The sequence below is a fragment of the Coffea eugenioides genome, chromosome 4 (assembly GCF_003713205.1).
Source record: "Coffea eugenioides isolate CCC68of chromosome 4, Ceug_1.0, whole genome shotgun sequence".
Taxonomy (NCBI): domain Eukaryota; kingdom Viridiplantae; phylum Streptophyta; class Magnoliopsida; order Gentianales; family Rubiaceae; genus Coffea; species Coffea eugenioides.
In genome coordinates, this window is record NC_040038.1 from 4868797 (window position 1) to 4884838 (window position 16042).

General features: G+C 38.0%; 2 protein-coding genes across 2 annotated transcripts; both read right to left on the minus strand.

The window, feature by feature from the left end:
• Window positions 1-363: 363 nt before the first annotated feature.
• Window positions 364-1219, minus strand: LOC113767313. The gene is made up of 2 exons (XM_027311361.1): window positions 1145-1219; window positions 364-1049 (listed from the first exon to the last, which is right to left on the minus strand). Exons 1-2 carry the CDS (start codon window positions 1187-1189, stop codon window positions 570-572), a joined length of 525 nt encoding a protein of 174 aa, XP_027167162.1. The 5' UTR covers window positions 1190-1219; the 3' UTR covers window positions 364-569.
• A 4919-nt stretch (window positions 1220-6138) lies between these two features.
• LOC113767954 lies at window positions 6139-7212 on the minus strand. Its single transcript, XM_027312160.1, has one exon. It carries the CDS (start codon window positions 7210-7212, stop codon window positions 6139-6141), a length of 1074 nt encoding a protein of 357 aa, XP_027167961.1.
• Between the last annotated feature and the right edge of the window lie 8830 nt (window positions 7213-16042).

The window sequence follows — 16042 nt, forward strand, 5'->3', positions numbered from 1 at the left end:
GATTAACCATAATTGCTTCTCTCTGCTGTCTGAATTCTGATTCCGAGAGAGAGAGAGATGGGGAAGGGAAGACGAATGGAAGATTAATCGGAGTTTAAATATATGTGCCTATACATATGTGTGTGTGTATATATATATACTAGCATGGTTCTGGCCGTGCTATGCAGCGGCCTACCCCACTGATATGATCAACTAATATCATATTTATCACAACAACTCAATCACAGTTGGGCAATCGAGACCTATATGACCAACTGAAAAATGAAGAGGTAAATAATGAATATGCAAATCACAACCATAGATTACATAAACTCAATCATTCATGTCTTAGCAGAACACACACTTCAGTTCAAGCCACAGTTACATATTAGGGGGTTTAAATAAGCTTCATTGCCTATTGAATTACAACATTGATGGTTAAACCATTCATAGATATATTAGGATCCATTACTTTTTAAGTCAAAAGAATAATGGATCATAATATAATTCAAAAGGCATTGTCTAAGCAATCAAGACAGTCATCAAGGCAATGAACAAAAGATATAACAAAAGTACAGAATTAGACCATATCAATCTTCCTTTGCTGGACTATTCTTCATATTGCCAGGTGGGCTATATGATTTTGCAGGTTCTTTGGCAAACTGTTCAGCAGTCTTTGTTGCATGTTCAGGAAGTGTGTCTGCTGGTAAATATTCTGGAAAGTCAAGGCTTCTTTTTGCTCCACTGGTTGTAGACGTCTGCCCTTCTTTGTAAGAACTGGCTCCAGCAATTTCTTCAAGTACCAACTTTGTCGTTGGTGTGAACATCTGATCCTTTGATGATTTTTCTGGATGCCTTGCTGATGAACTGCCAAGTGCAGAAGAAACTTGAGTGTTTTCTAGAAGTGCCAGTGGAAGGGGATGGTGCGATAGTTCAGCTGCAGTGTAAGCCTTGAGAACAGTATTCTTTCTCTGCAATTGACCTTGGAAGGGAGTCTCATAGGATTTCAGAAAACAGACAACTGTGTATTTTTTCAAGGCATCATTAAGTTCAGTATCTATTCCAAAGCCCTACAGCCGAAAAATTTTGAAGTTAGGTTCTGTGAATTCTTGTCTATGTATATTGGTATTTATGGCTGAATATAAGACAGGAAATTTGTACTTACATCTTCCTGTGCTTGCTTTAGTTGCAGTGGAGTGAACTCAATCATTTTTTCAGCATCTTCTCCAGATATAATGCAATGTATTGAGCTCGAAGGATCAGTTATTATAATTGGAATGCGAGCCCTTTAGTCAAGTGAAGGAATTAAGATTAATATATGGTAATAAATGCGAAGAATGTTTAATTTAGAAGCATAAGTTTATGGTCTAACCTCAGTTCAACTTCACTTTGTTGTTTACATGAAGGACAATGAATGATCCAGTCAATGTCAGCATTCATAATTTTGTGACAATTCACACAAGCAGTAGTCCAATATTTGGTGAATCCATATGCAAGTTTGACAGTTCCTTGCGCCTTTTGCTGAGTCAAGCAACCAAGAATGGTATTTGAATGTCAATTAGAGACAAAAAAGTTATATTTAAGCAGAATTTTAAAATAACAAATAGCTCTTACAATTGGAAATGATGCTTGAAAAGTGCTGATTGCTTTGATATCCTCTTCATTTGGAGGAGGAAGGAAACAGTTAGCATCACTGTATGTTTTAGCATTAAGCAAATTTTGGATTTCTTCCTTATTCAAAGTAAACCTGAATGATTATGTTTAGAACACAAATTAAAAATGTACCAATAAATTTAATTGATAATTTAAGGTAAAATTTTTTTAAAAAAGTAGACTTACCATTGCTTGAAAGAGAGGTCATCTGGGAGTGGAGGACTAATCAGAATTCCAGATGAATACCTTGTAGTGAATGACAAAGCTGTAAAAATGATGAAATCGTTTAGTAATTATAACATAAAATACTAAGAAGCCAAACAATAGAGAAATCATAATGCATAGTGAAAATTTTACTATTGAATGTGGTCACTTTAACACGGAGAGCTATGATTAGAGGGGCAGTGCTAATCATGTCTGCTATTTTGCTCCCTTCATCATGTTCAAATTCATTCCAGAGAGTCATAAACATGAGTTTCTTCCTGTCAGGTATAACAAACAAATTGTAACTACTGCCATTAATCTAAAATGACTTAATAAAATGGTAGTATTCAGGTTTGATTACTCTTCATTCACTATTATAATGTCTCTAGAAGTACAATCTGGATCTGCCTGTTTTACTGGGAATGCGTGAATGACAAAGCCTCTAATATCTGAAACAAAAGTGTTGATATGAATGTAAGAAATCAATAAAATGTCAAATGACTGTCAAGTAAATTAAAAAATAATGTAAGAAAAATTACTGCAAAGGTTATCTGAATCAGCATATTTGTGCAGATCAGAGAAGTTTGTCAACTCAAATATGTAAGGCAACATAGGTGGCACAGGTTCAGCATAATTTTCAATCAAAGTCTTGTAGTTCAAAATCCAGGAGCATTCATAACTCCCAACTCTGTATGTTGGGTCAACAGGAACCACAATTGCATTAGAAACATAATATCTTTGATAAGGCTGCAGAAATTTGCTGAAGATCTTGATGTGTTGTTCATAAGTCACAACAGAAACTTTTGTTCCCTGATTAGGATTAGAAAAAGTTAGTTTTATATATATTATGAGTTAAAACATAATTATCATGTTAATGGTTAATATCATATTTATCACACAAAAATTAAAATTATAGATATGAATACTTTAATAGTTAGGTGAGTATTCAGTTGCAATGAAACTACAGTTCTAATATTGTAGTATGTATACAGTTACATGAATACTAAGGATTTTTCCTTAAGCAAATGTAATGAACAGACAAATCATGAAATGTACTTATACAAAATCTGAAATATTCTCATAGATGAATTTAATGAGCTGAGAAATAGAAAATCATTTGCATACCTCAGTATCTGTGAGCAGAAAGCGCATAATTCGCCTCGGTGGAACTTCACGAGTCAGTTGATTGTGCCCTCTGTGAACAACTTGTGCGAGAACAGTCCACTTTTCTGCTCGTTTCTAAATATCTAGAATTGAAGATATAGGTCTAGACATGATGACCTATACTGGTAGAGAAATCAGATAGTCAATTAAACAAAATAATAAATTTCTAAACAAAAAAGGCCATGAATGTTAAAACCTGATAATGTAATCTGGGAAGCTTTAAGAATTTCTTTATATACTATATTTTTAGTATGATCAGTGCATGATTCATCAAAATAAGTTGGCCTGATAAGGACTTTTACAGCCGAATCTGTTTTGACTCTTGAAAGTGCAACATATAATTGGGCATGTGAAAACACCGGTTCTTTCAAATATATACCAACAAAATCTAAAGTTTGGCCTTGTGCTTTATTTATTGTCATCGCAAAGCACAAACGAATTGAAAATTGTGTTCTCTTATATGGAACTGGATATTGTTCATCACTTGGTGGCTGCATGGAAATTCTATGTATAAAAACTTCTTTGCCACAAAAATCACCAACTGCAATTTTAGCACAAATAACATTCTTGATCAAACTCTTTATTATCAGTCTAGTTCCATTGCATAATCCTTCAGCAGGATCGAGATTTCTTAAAAGAATTATTGGGGCATTGAATTTTAACAGTAACCTATGTGGAGGTAAATTGCTAGGCGTAAGAGTGTTCAGAAGATCAATGTATTCAGATTGATGATTTTCATTCAATGTTTCATCATAGCTTAGGTACTCAGCCAAATCTCCTGAAAATTTTTTGATCAATTTATCATTTATTTCATCTACAAAGTTATTCTTTGTAGTTAGAATTGCTCTATTTTGTGAGCAATGCAGTTTCTTTGAAGGATCTTTAAATTCAGGATACACAATATTGATTAGCTTTTCAATTGCATCGTCTCATTATTATAGTTAACTATAATTGAAGATTGAAGTTTTACTATGTCATTCTCATCTGTTTCCTGTAAGGGTGGCAATTCGGGTCTAATCAGGTTGGCGGGTCGGGTCAAGACCCGACCCGTCAAAAAATCTGTTGACCCGAACCCGACCCGTCAACCCGTGACGGGTCAGTATATCTGACACGAACCCGAAAAATTTGGGTTGACGGGTTGGAGGGTGGACCCGAAATGACCCGAAAATTAATTTTAAATTATTAATTTTTCATTGTAAATTCTAATAAAATCAATTTCTCACAAAATTAATTACATCATCAAGTAATAAAAATTTAAATAAATAATTTCAAATCAAATCCAAAATAAATTAAACACCGTAAAAGTGTTTTATTCCAAACCAAATATAAAATGAATTATATTATTTGTCCAAATATAATAATTTTAACTTCATACAAGGTAAATAAATTCATTTAGAATTAAGTAATTAATACCTTTGAAAAAAAAGAATGACTTAGTTTAGTTAGATAAAATAATTTTTATGTTTATTAAATTATTTTTAATTTGGAAACGGGTCATATCGGGTCATATCAAGTCACCACAGGTTAACCCGAAATTGACATGTTTTCTTTTCAAGTTCATCGGGTTCGACCCGATTCTGACCCGAACCCCCAAAACTTCAACCCAAACCCATTAATTTCGTGTTAGATTCGTGTCGTATTTTCGGGTCGTGTCAGAAATTGTCACCCCTAGTTTCCTGTGTTCCATCTCCAATTTTTAAGATAAACTGTGTGAATGAAAGATCTAATTTTGCTCTCATGTTCTTTGTTAATTGCAATTTCTCTAATTTGTGCCATAATGGAGAATTTATCAAACATGCATTTATCATTTCAGCTTTTGTTCCTTTTCTAACAACTGGTAATGTTTGTCTAAAATCTCCACCAAGTACAACTACCTTTCCCCCAAATATTTCTTCTGAATTCATTAAATCTCTTAAGAGATCATCTAAAGCTTCAATTGCTACCTTTTTAGACATTGGTGCTTCATCCCAGATTATAAGCTTTGCTTCCTTCATCATTGCAGCTAAAGAAGTTTGTTTACTGACCCGATATGTTGCACCATCAAAGATATCTATTGAAATTTTAAATCTGGAATGTGCAGTCCTTCCACCTGGTAAAATGGAAGCTGCAATTCCTGATGTAGTTGTAGCAAGGCAAGATAACCTTTAGATCTAACATCAGCTAACAAAGCTCTATAAAGAAATGTTTTTCCAGTACCACCTGGACCGTCAATGAAAAAAACACCAGGTCTATCTGAGTAAATTCTCTCAGATATGACTACAAATCTTTTTTCTGTTTTTCATTGAGTAGTTGAATTGAATTTAAGTCAGTTTCTGAAATGACAATGTTTCTTTCGGCTCTTAATTCTCGAGTTTCATTCTCTATATTTTCATAAGAGAATCCAGTGGGAATCAAATTATATGAATGTATACTTTTTCCCATGGATTGCAAAAATCCATCAATTTGTTGCAAGACATTTCTTTTCACTTGTGCAGATGTCATTGCTGAACATTTGGCAAAATCTTCTGACAAAGAAGATTCAAAATTTTGCCACAATGCCTTTGGGTCATTAGGGCAAGAATAAACCAAAAGTGTTGCAAAAAGTAGCCTCATTTCGTAGGGCATATGAAAAAGTGAGGCTTCTTGTAAACAGATTTCTTGGCTGTTATCATTTTGTAACAAGTCTCGAATTAATGCTGCTTCTTGGAACGTTTCTACTTGAACTCCATTAAAGGTTCTTAAGTCATCAAATGAAGTTGGACATCGAACCTTTGATAAGAGTAATCTCAAGTAGTATCGTTCTCCTTCAGAAGGATGAGCAGTCATTATTCGGCCTATTGATTCACCTCTTTCTCTCAATTTTCAGTATTTTTTATTAGGTAACCAGACAAAATGATCAGGAAACTCTACATAAGTACAATTTAGATCCTGAGCTGCTTTATCTGCCCTATTCATGTAAAAAATTTCAGTGAGCATTATTTTTTTCAAATGATAGTTATTGACAACATTTTGAAGATTAGCTGTTTTTTTGAAACTCATTGGCTGATAATTCTCCAAATGTAATTGTAAATGAATAATAGGGGGCTTTATTTCACTCATACAAAATCTAAAAATTCTCCAGGCTGCTTCAGGTGGAGAAACCCACCTAGCTGATACATATTATTTAATTTCATCAATTTCTGAATCAGATTTATTATTTACTACACAGAAGTTAGTTCTATCATGACCTTTATAGATATACTTGTAAATGTACTTGACTGCCTTAATTGTAGAGCATATTTCAATATTAAGATGGCAATCAAATTTAGCCAAAAGATATGGATTGTATGGTACAACCCATCTATTATCTAAAAGAACTGATTTAATCTTAATTTGAACTCTATCATCTCTCATTCGATATTCAGGATATGCATTCAGAGTTTGAATAGTTTCCTCACAGAAATTTTTAGAAAAATTATTCTTGCAAGTTCTATTTTTTCTCATGCATACACTTGTTGGATCAAGTGAACCACATGGTCCATGAAGCATATGTTTAATGACCAAATTATATAGATGTTCATTTTCCTCTTTATTTGGTATCTCAGCACAGACAATTTTATCATATTCTTGAGGGGTATACATCTTGAATTTTGACTTTAAAATTAACAAGAAATGTGCATGTGGTAGTCCACGTTTTTTATATTCAATGACATAAGTGTAAGCTGCTACTTCACCAAAGATGCATTTTTTCAAAAGTTCATCTTTAAGCTGCTCTAACTTAGCATGAAATACTCTAGCAAGCAAATCTGGTCTGTTTTGTGCCTCTTCTTTGTCTATTAAGTATTCTTTTATTTCTGGCCAATTAGGATTGCAAGTCATGGTCAGAAATATATCTGATTTACCATACTTTTGTACTAATGTCATTGCATCCATGTATTTACGTCTCATATTTCTTGGCCCTCCAATAAAGGATGGTGGTAATATGATACACTGACCAACATTACATGCTTGACTCTTACCTGATCCTAAAGCATCTATTATGCCTTTCAAGAACTCTCTCCTAATTTCCTCTTGTTGTAATCTATAGAAGTCGAGTCTTTGTGTCTCAAGCTTCACATATTGATCAACAATATATTGTTGTAGAAGTCGAGCAAAATGTAATAACCAAGATTCATCATTGTCCCAAATCTGAAGTTTATAACAATAATATTCTCGAAGGGACACAAAATTTGGATCTTCATGTATGCTTTCCATTGCTGTGCAAATAATAATAGTACATCATTAAATGTCTAATCATAAATATTAAATATGTAAAATGAAAGATCATGGTATATAGTTATTGTACTAACCATGTTCTTCATTTTGGATTAATTGTTCTGCTGTAGTAGCATTTGCAGGGGAAATCAAATCTGCTACAGGTTGCTATTTTTCCTCTTTCTTCCATATACTTTTGCTCCTTTCTTTGGTATTCCTTGGTGCCAGCCAAGATCACCAAAAGGAAAAAGTATTGGATATTGGAGTGGATCATAACATCCATAATAGTACTGTATATTTTTTGAAGCACCACTATGGGTATGAACTCTAATATCACGCCTGCCGATTTCTCCATTTTCTTGCCCCTCAACCCACAAACCAGCAACTTGTGAAGTTGTTGGTCTATTATAAACTCTTTGATCAACACCGGACAGAGTTTTTAACACAATGTAGTAGTTATCTAAATTAGGTACCTCTCTTAAATTTCTAAAAAATTTTGCATATGGATTAGACTCAAGAACTTGCATAATTTTTCTAATTACACTTTCAGATAGTCTAGGACAAGCTGCTAATCGATTGCTTACTTCAGTTTCAAAATCATTGAAATATAACTGTAAATTATTACTATGACCATTGCTTGAATTGAAATCATTCAGAAAATGATATATTTGTCCTTGAATTCTAAAAGTGTAAATTCCTTTATTCCTTTTTGAGAGAGTCAGATCAGTTTTAACACCGAAGGAAGTGAATCCAAAATGATTATTATACGTTCTACTAAGAGTTCTAAAAGATTGTGCCTCTTGTGAAGATGAAGTCAATAGCTCTTTAAAGATATCTGGAATTTTGTTTCAAGCTAAAACAACTTCACCATCTTGACAACAAAAATATGCTGTCTCAGAAAAAAACTTCTTCGCTCCGCAATGAGGACAATCTAATTGGGTTGGTAGGATATCAGCTTTGTTAGGAATTATATCCAACAAAGCTCTTCCTGTTTTGCACCCTCTTCCTAAAATACAATTATTTTACAGCATTTAGTAATCAAACCATTCAATTGATTTTAATGGCAGTGGAGAAAAACATGTTAGAAAACTTAAAAAGTATTAACTCTAGACCTGGCTGAGTTTTTTTCAGAGATGATTTGCGATGCTTCGAACGACATTGAGAACTATGCTGAACATCAACAACTGAGGAACAATGATTAACAATTGTGGTGCTTGTTTGCTTTTCAATTATATTTGTAGAAGCAATTGATCTAGACTTTGCTCTGAATCTTTTCTTTTTCCATCTAAAGTAGGCCTGTCTTCTATATTCTTTCTTATTTATCACCTCGCCAGCATATATGTCAAAATATTCAAGAGGCCTGTTATTATAAGATATAACTGGAGTACTACCTATTATAGGTATATGCTTATTCACAAAGAGGGGAGGAGTATAATTAGTTAGTTGCATGTCTAGATTTGGTATTTCAGAATAACCATTTCTCCCTTTAACATTTGTGACTTGCTCACTCTGAAACTGACTTCCTATAACAAATGATTGCTCATTGCAGTTCACTTGTGATGAACCAGCAAGCTGAACATCAGACAGTTTGATTAAAGATGAATTCATTGCAAACAAACAATGATTGTCAATAGAATCAGAGGTATAATGAATTCCTCCAGCATTTTCTGGAGGGAAGCAAACATTTTTACCTCTGCAATCAGTTGGCAGAATTAGATTCCTATCGATGTGATTTTGTGAAACACATGTTTCAACAAAGTGATTTTCACAAATGTCATTCTCACTATTGATTACAAAAGGAGAATATGGCTGAGAAACAGAAGAATCGACAGTAAACTTCATATGCTCAGTCAGCATATTTAAGCTTTTCTTTTTGCTTCTTTCTAACATGCTTAGATCAAAAGCATCATCAAATATCTCATCTATCAGTCTAAAACTTGAACTAAATTTTCTTTTTTTCTTCATTATGGAACACAAAAGATCAAAATCTAATTTTACTATAAATACTATAAAGGAAGTAAGATACTAAGCGAAAGGCACACAACAATGACAAAATCAAAGCATCCTAGAATAGCTAAAACTAACTAATATATATAGAATGACTACCTTAATAACCCAAACTCCAATAACACTAAATTATGTAATTTTTCAATACATAAACAGGTAACAACATCATGCAGCATTTGAAATTAAAAAAGAGGCAAAAATAAACATAAGCTAATCCGAAAAATAAGCATCATAGCATAACATGAAACACATGGAGGTCGTTAATTAACGGAAGACAATAGACAGATGCAACAATAATGAAACAAAAAAATTGCAGTTCAAAATGGAAGGAGAGAAAATAGAAACATACCTATATTTTCTTTGCTTGGCTGAATGTTGGCAAAAGTTGGCAACATTTGAAATCAATAAAAACAGAGAAAAAAATAAACATAAGTTAATCGATAAATTACATCATTTTTTTTTTTTTTTTTTTTTTTTTTTTTTAAAGGGGGAGAAAACCCCAACTTTTATTAATAATAGGTAACCATACGAAGGAGGAAAAAATCCCACCCTTCAATACATGCCTTCACCCTGCAATATATGCCTTCAACCTAGGAGAGCCTATAGCAATTAAGGATTGCGAATATATGGAAACCCTACAGCATCCAAATTAAGCAAAGACCGAGCTCTAGTAGGAAGCAGGTGGTGAGAATTGAAAGTAACATATGGATTTCCCAGAGATAACGCCGCTAAACTATCTGCCACTGCATTCGCCTCACGAAAGACATGAGCAATGGTCCCCTTCACCTTGCAAAGCAACAACCGAATTTGGCTTAGAACATTACACAAGGGCCACTTACCAACCGAAGAGCTAATAACCAGCCGTGCCAACGCTAGAGAATCCACTTCTACTAAAATATCAGACAAACCCGACCCAACACAAAAATGTAGACCAGCCAACACTGCCAAGCCCTCCGCCTGTATCACCTCACATTCGCCGAACTCCTTATAAAAAGCACCAATCATCTTCCCCTCGGAATCTCGTATCACTCCACCACCTTTAGCCAACCCATTTAACACACTAGCGTCGGTGTTTAACTTGAGTACCCCACGAGGAGGCTTCAACCACGAAATCGCCTTTGGACATAGAGTTTTGGCTGGTTTGATCCGAAAATACCGTGCAAAATACGTATCCATATCCCCTTCCAACTGAACTGTGCTTAACATACGTGTAGCTCCCGCAACCACCAACCAACCATTGATATCGAAAATAACTCTAGAACAGGTAGCAGGGGTATTATCGAACCGAGCATTATTCCTACTCCGCCACAGAAACCACAACACTACAACAGGTATAACACACCGAACATGGTCCAATCTCCCATTCCTCGAAGATTGAAACCACACCACTAGCAGCGAAGAAACACATGAGAAAGACGTCCAGGGGATTCCGCAAGCTAGGAAAAAATACCGCCAAACATCCCTTGCTAATCTGCCCTGCACAAAAATATGGTGTGAAGACTCCTCTGCAGCCCCACAACAATCACATTTGGAAACCAAGGAAATTCCCCGACAGCGCAGCTTATCATCCAAAGGAAGAAAATCAGCCAAAATCCTCCAAACTAGGAACGACATTTTTAACGGCAGCAGGGGACCCCAGATGCCACGCCACACTACTGACCGATTACGCCGCTGGCGAATTAATTCCCAGGCTGACGACACAGTGAACGTGCCATCCGCCGAAGGAACCCACACCATTTCATCCTTAAGCGTCGGATCAACTATTGTTTGAGAAATAACTCGAACCACCGATCGAGGTAGAACCTGGAGAAGCCGGTCAACATTCCACCCCGTAGAGCTATAAAACTCAGCTACTAAATAATGAGGAGCCACGCCATCCACCCGCTCACTAAGTGGATCGTCAAAAAGCCATCGATCATGCCACAAATCGATGAACCCCTCTCCAATGCGCCAACGAATATTAGCTTCAGCTATAGTCCGAACCGAGCAGACACGTTTCCATGTTGCCGACCCAACCCCAGCCGTAGCCAAAAGTGGATGCTGGCCACCAATGTACTTACAATACATAAATCTTGACCACGGAGAATTCTTTTGGCGTATTCTCCACCATAACTTCATTGCAAACGCCTTCTCCAAATCCAACAAAGAGCGAAAGCCTAACCCCCCCTCGTCGACTGGAAAGCATAACTTCTCCCATGAAGCCCAATGAATCCGTCTACCATCCTTTCCATCCCACAAGAACGCATTAAACAGCCTGCCTAGCCTAAGAAAAATCCCCTTAGTTGGCTTAGAAACCTGCAACAGGTATAGAGGCATTGAATTCAACACATGACGAAGCAAAATGAGCTTCCCCCCCCCAGAGAGGAACCGAGAACTCCAATGATGAAGCTTGGCTCTAACGGAAGAAAGGACTCCATCAAAAAGGATACTTTTGCTACGGCCAAGAGAAAGTGGGATTCCCAAATATTTAACAGGCCAAAACTGCTGCTGAAAACCCGTTAGCTGCTGAATTAGCGAAAGAACATCCGAAGGAGTCTTGGACGAGCAAAGGAAGCGACTCTTGGAGAGATTAATTTTCTGCCCTGATAGATTTTCGTACAGCCGCAGGAAAGAGGACACAGCCTGCAGACATTCAGATGACGCCCGCGTGAAAATAACCATGTCATCAGCAAACGCAAGAAACGGGACCAGCCCTCCTTTAGACAAGAACCTAAAACCCTTATTGCTAGAGACCAACTGCTGAAGACCACGTCCAAGGAATTCAGATATGAACAGGAAAAGAGTGGAAGATAAGGGATCCCCCTGACGAACCCCTCTAGATGATTTGAAGAAACCCGTGAGCTCCCCATTAACCAACACAGAAAACCAAACGTTGGATATCAATCGAAAAATCAGATCTACCACACCCTCCTTACAGCCAAATTCACGGAGCATGTATAATAAAAACCCCCAGTCCACCCTGTCATATGCCTTCTCCATATCCAATTTCAAAATTACGTTAGGGTGTCGCAGCTTCTTGTCTAAATCCAAAATTAATTCCTGAGCCAATAAAACATTATCCTGTATACCCCTGCCCGGTATGAAACCAGTCTGAAATTCTAGAATTAACTTAGGGAGTAGCTGATTAATGCGGGTAGACAAAACCTTAGAAATAATCTTCGAACTAACGTTAGTCAAACTTATTGGCCGAAAATCCTTCCACTCACAGGCACCCTCTTTTTTAGGCAATAGAGTGATCGTGGTACTAGTAAAACCACGAGGCATTGTAGCACCAGCAAAAAAATCCTTCACCGCATCCATGAAATCGTCCTTGATACACTCCCAGCAACTTTGATAGAACCCCCTCCAAATCCATCAGGGCCCGCAGCGCTCTGAGAGTCCAGTGAACTAATCACCGTGTACACCTCCTCTACCGATGGTGGTTGCAGCAGCATGTCATTCTCCTCCTGTGTAATCTTGGGCAGATCAAGGGCCGGCCTGACGCTAGAACAAACCCCGCGGTCTGCTGTGAACAAGGTAGAAAAAAACTCACTGGCCGATAGTTTAATGTCACCGATCGTATCAACCCAACTATCCCCATTTCCCCTAATTCGTGCAATAAAATTAGAGCTACGTTTCTGCTTAACTGTTGCATGAAAAAAGGAGGTATTAGCATCCCCCTCCTTGATCCATTTGATCGCAGCCTTTTGTCTCCAGAATTCACATTCTACCGCCAGCTCCCGAGAATGAACTGCCCGTGCCTCATTAACCGCCGTCCTAGACAACTCATCTCTATGCTGATCATACAACAACTCCTTGGCCAATAAATTGTCTGCTGCCACCCTGACCCTTTGGTGGATATCCCCAAAGACATCCATATTCCATTTAGCTAAAACTCCTTTAACCACTTGCAACTTATTAAAGAATTTCTGCATTCCCACTCCAGAGACAGGCTGATCCCACGCAGCCTTAACCGTCTGGTGAAAAGTGGAGTGCCCTCGCCAGACATTAAGGAAGCGAAAGGAGGACCGCTTTGAAGACAAACCTCCCCCCCTGACCAGCAACGGACAATGATCTGACCGCCCTCGTTGGAGATGAGCTACTCGAGTCATGTCAACCTCAGACAGCCAAACGCCATTAACGAGCGCCCTATCGAGACGCTGCCACATGCGACCATTGGTCCAAGTGTAAGCAGACCCATCGAATTGAACTGGAAAAAGACCACTCCGATTTACTGCAGAGTTAAATTCCTCCAAATCACGAAGATTCGGAGGCGATCCTCCAATCCTCTCCTCCGCACAAGAAACAACGTTGTAGTCGCCTATCGCGATCCATGGAATAGTAATGGTCGTGGAAAATTGCTCCAGAGCCTCCCACAGGCGCCTCCTACCAATTCTGCTACACTTGGCATAGATAGCCGAAATAACAAAAGAAGAACCAGAAGGAAAAGACAGATTTATATGGACTAACTGATCCGCAGCTTCTAAAAACTGATAGCGAACATCCGAACACCAGAATATCCAAATTTTATTATTTACGAAGGACCGAGCAAAATCAAACCCCAAGAATAGCTGCACACTGTCCAAATGAGAAGCATTCGCTAATGGCTCCAACAGAACCAGCAACCTAATATGATTAGATCTACAAGTGCTACGAATATAACGAAGTGACTCCTTGTTCGAAGCACCCCGAATATTCCATACTATAAACTTAATCGGATCTAACATTATTAGACCGTAAATTATAATGCGCAGATGAAACCGTACCTTCCCGCTTCCTGGGTTGTCTACTACGACCCTTGTGTCCCTGAGTCAATTCTTGTAATAGCTGAGAGTCAGTATCCTTCATAGGCATCCCAGCAACAAACTGTTCGCAGCAAAGTTTAGACGCTTGAAGTCTGCTGGGCAGTCGATCCTGAAAACTTTTAAGCTCAGCTAATGACAGCATCTGTACCCCTGAACGGCCTGCAGAATTAGACCGCACCAGTCGAGGACCAGGATGTCGTGTAGGCGAAAGGGAAGAAGAAAAGCGCTCGTTGGTCTGTAAAAAAGATGTAGGCTTTGAAGACAGAAGACAGACATCCCCACCACCAATGGGGATATTATCCGATAACGGTTTATCCGACGAAAACAACTCCTGGGAAACAACGGTGAGCACATTCTGCGAATCTGCAGCCCCCATAGAGTCGGTCGGACGACCAGAAACATGATCACCAATATGAGAAGACTGTCCCCCAGAAGGGTTGGAAGACGTAGCAACAGCCAGTGCTAAATTACCAAAGTCAGGCTCCCGTACTCCCTGGACAACCTCAATCCCAGGATCCGCAACAGGAATAACTTCATCCACTATCCCCTTAGGTTGAAAAACCTGGGTGACTTGAGGCTTAGCGGGGGCTGGTTTAACACGGCGCGGAGGCCTCAAATCCGGATGTTTACGATGGCAGGTGGTTTCCGTATGACCAATCAACGAACAAAAAGCACAATATGAAGGAACATCTTCGTACTCAATCTGCTGCCAAAAACCCCACTGATCATCTCCAATCCAAATCCTGGAATTAAGGGACTGCAAAACATCGACTTCCAACAATATACGGGCAACAGACGGCCGTTTCAATGAAGCCGTAGCTTCATCCACTTTTAACGGGCGACCGAGTAATGTACCCAGCTTGAACAGGAATTGCTTTTCAAAAAACGGCAAGGGAAGACCCGGAAAGCTGATCCAAACTGGGGCGATTGAAGACTCCGCTCCTGGTTGAAAATCAATTGTCCATTTCGACAGGGACATATGAAACTTGCCCACGTACCAAGACTTGCGACACCAAAGCCTGGTGTAATCTTCCTCTTCGGCTGGACGTAAGAGAATGTGCTTGGAATCTAATAACCCAATCGGGCACGCACCACGCAGCCCCAACGAAACAAGGAACTTCCGAATGAACTCCATAGAAGGCCGGCCCACAGCGAATCTGCCGACCAGTGCGTTAGAGTACGGCGCAAATTACATCATAATCATTCTTTTATGCATAATATGAAACACATGACAGTGTCTAATTAACGGAAGCCAATGATAAACAGGAGAGAAGAACATTCAAAGTAAAAAAATTGCAACTCAAAAATAAGAAGAGAGAAAATAGAAACATACCTAGATTTTGTTTGCTCCTCTTCTGAATATCGGCAAAAAGTGGGAAACAAATGTATATATACGGCTGGAAATAGTAAGTTCTGAAAGCTGTACCATGGATGATAACTCGGTACAGTAGCCATACCTAAAATGAGCTGTTTTTGGGGAAAAAGAAGAATTCACGTGGATGAGGAGGATTTTTTGGAAGTGAATCGAAAGGAAGTACAATTAGTTGCTGGAACAATTGGCAGAAAACTGAAAATTTTGCAGGCTCGCAGATTTTGGGGAAAGAAATTTCAGTGACCTAATTTTTGGGGGAAAACAAAAATTCACGTGCGTGCGGAGGAATTTGTGGGTTGCAATCAAAAGGAAGGACAATTAATTGTTGAAGGAATTGGCTGAAAACTGAACATTTTGTAGGCTCATATAGCTGGATACTAATCAGCGAAAAGGAAGAGGTTATGCGACGCAAAGAAAGAGGAAGGAAACTCTGCCTAAATGAAGAAAAACTTCAGTGACTAATAAGACCATTTATTTGACTTCGTTGGTTTCTGTCAAACCAAAAAAGGGGCCGAAACCTTTTCCTTTCCTCACTGTTTTTTAGTACAAAAATGGCCCACAGTTTGGAACGAGAAAAGACTGGAGTCACGTGCTTAGAAATCGATGAGTGGATTCATCGTCATAGCTCTATAATGCAGGGAACAAAGACGTGGAGAAGTAATCTTTC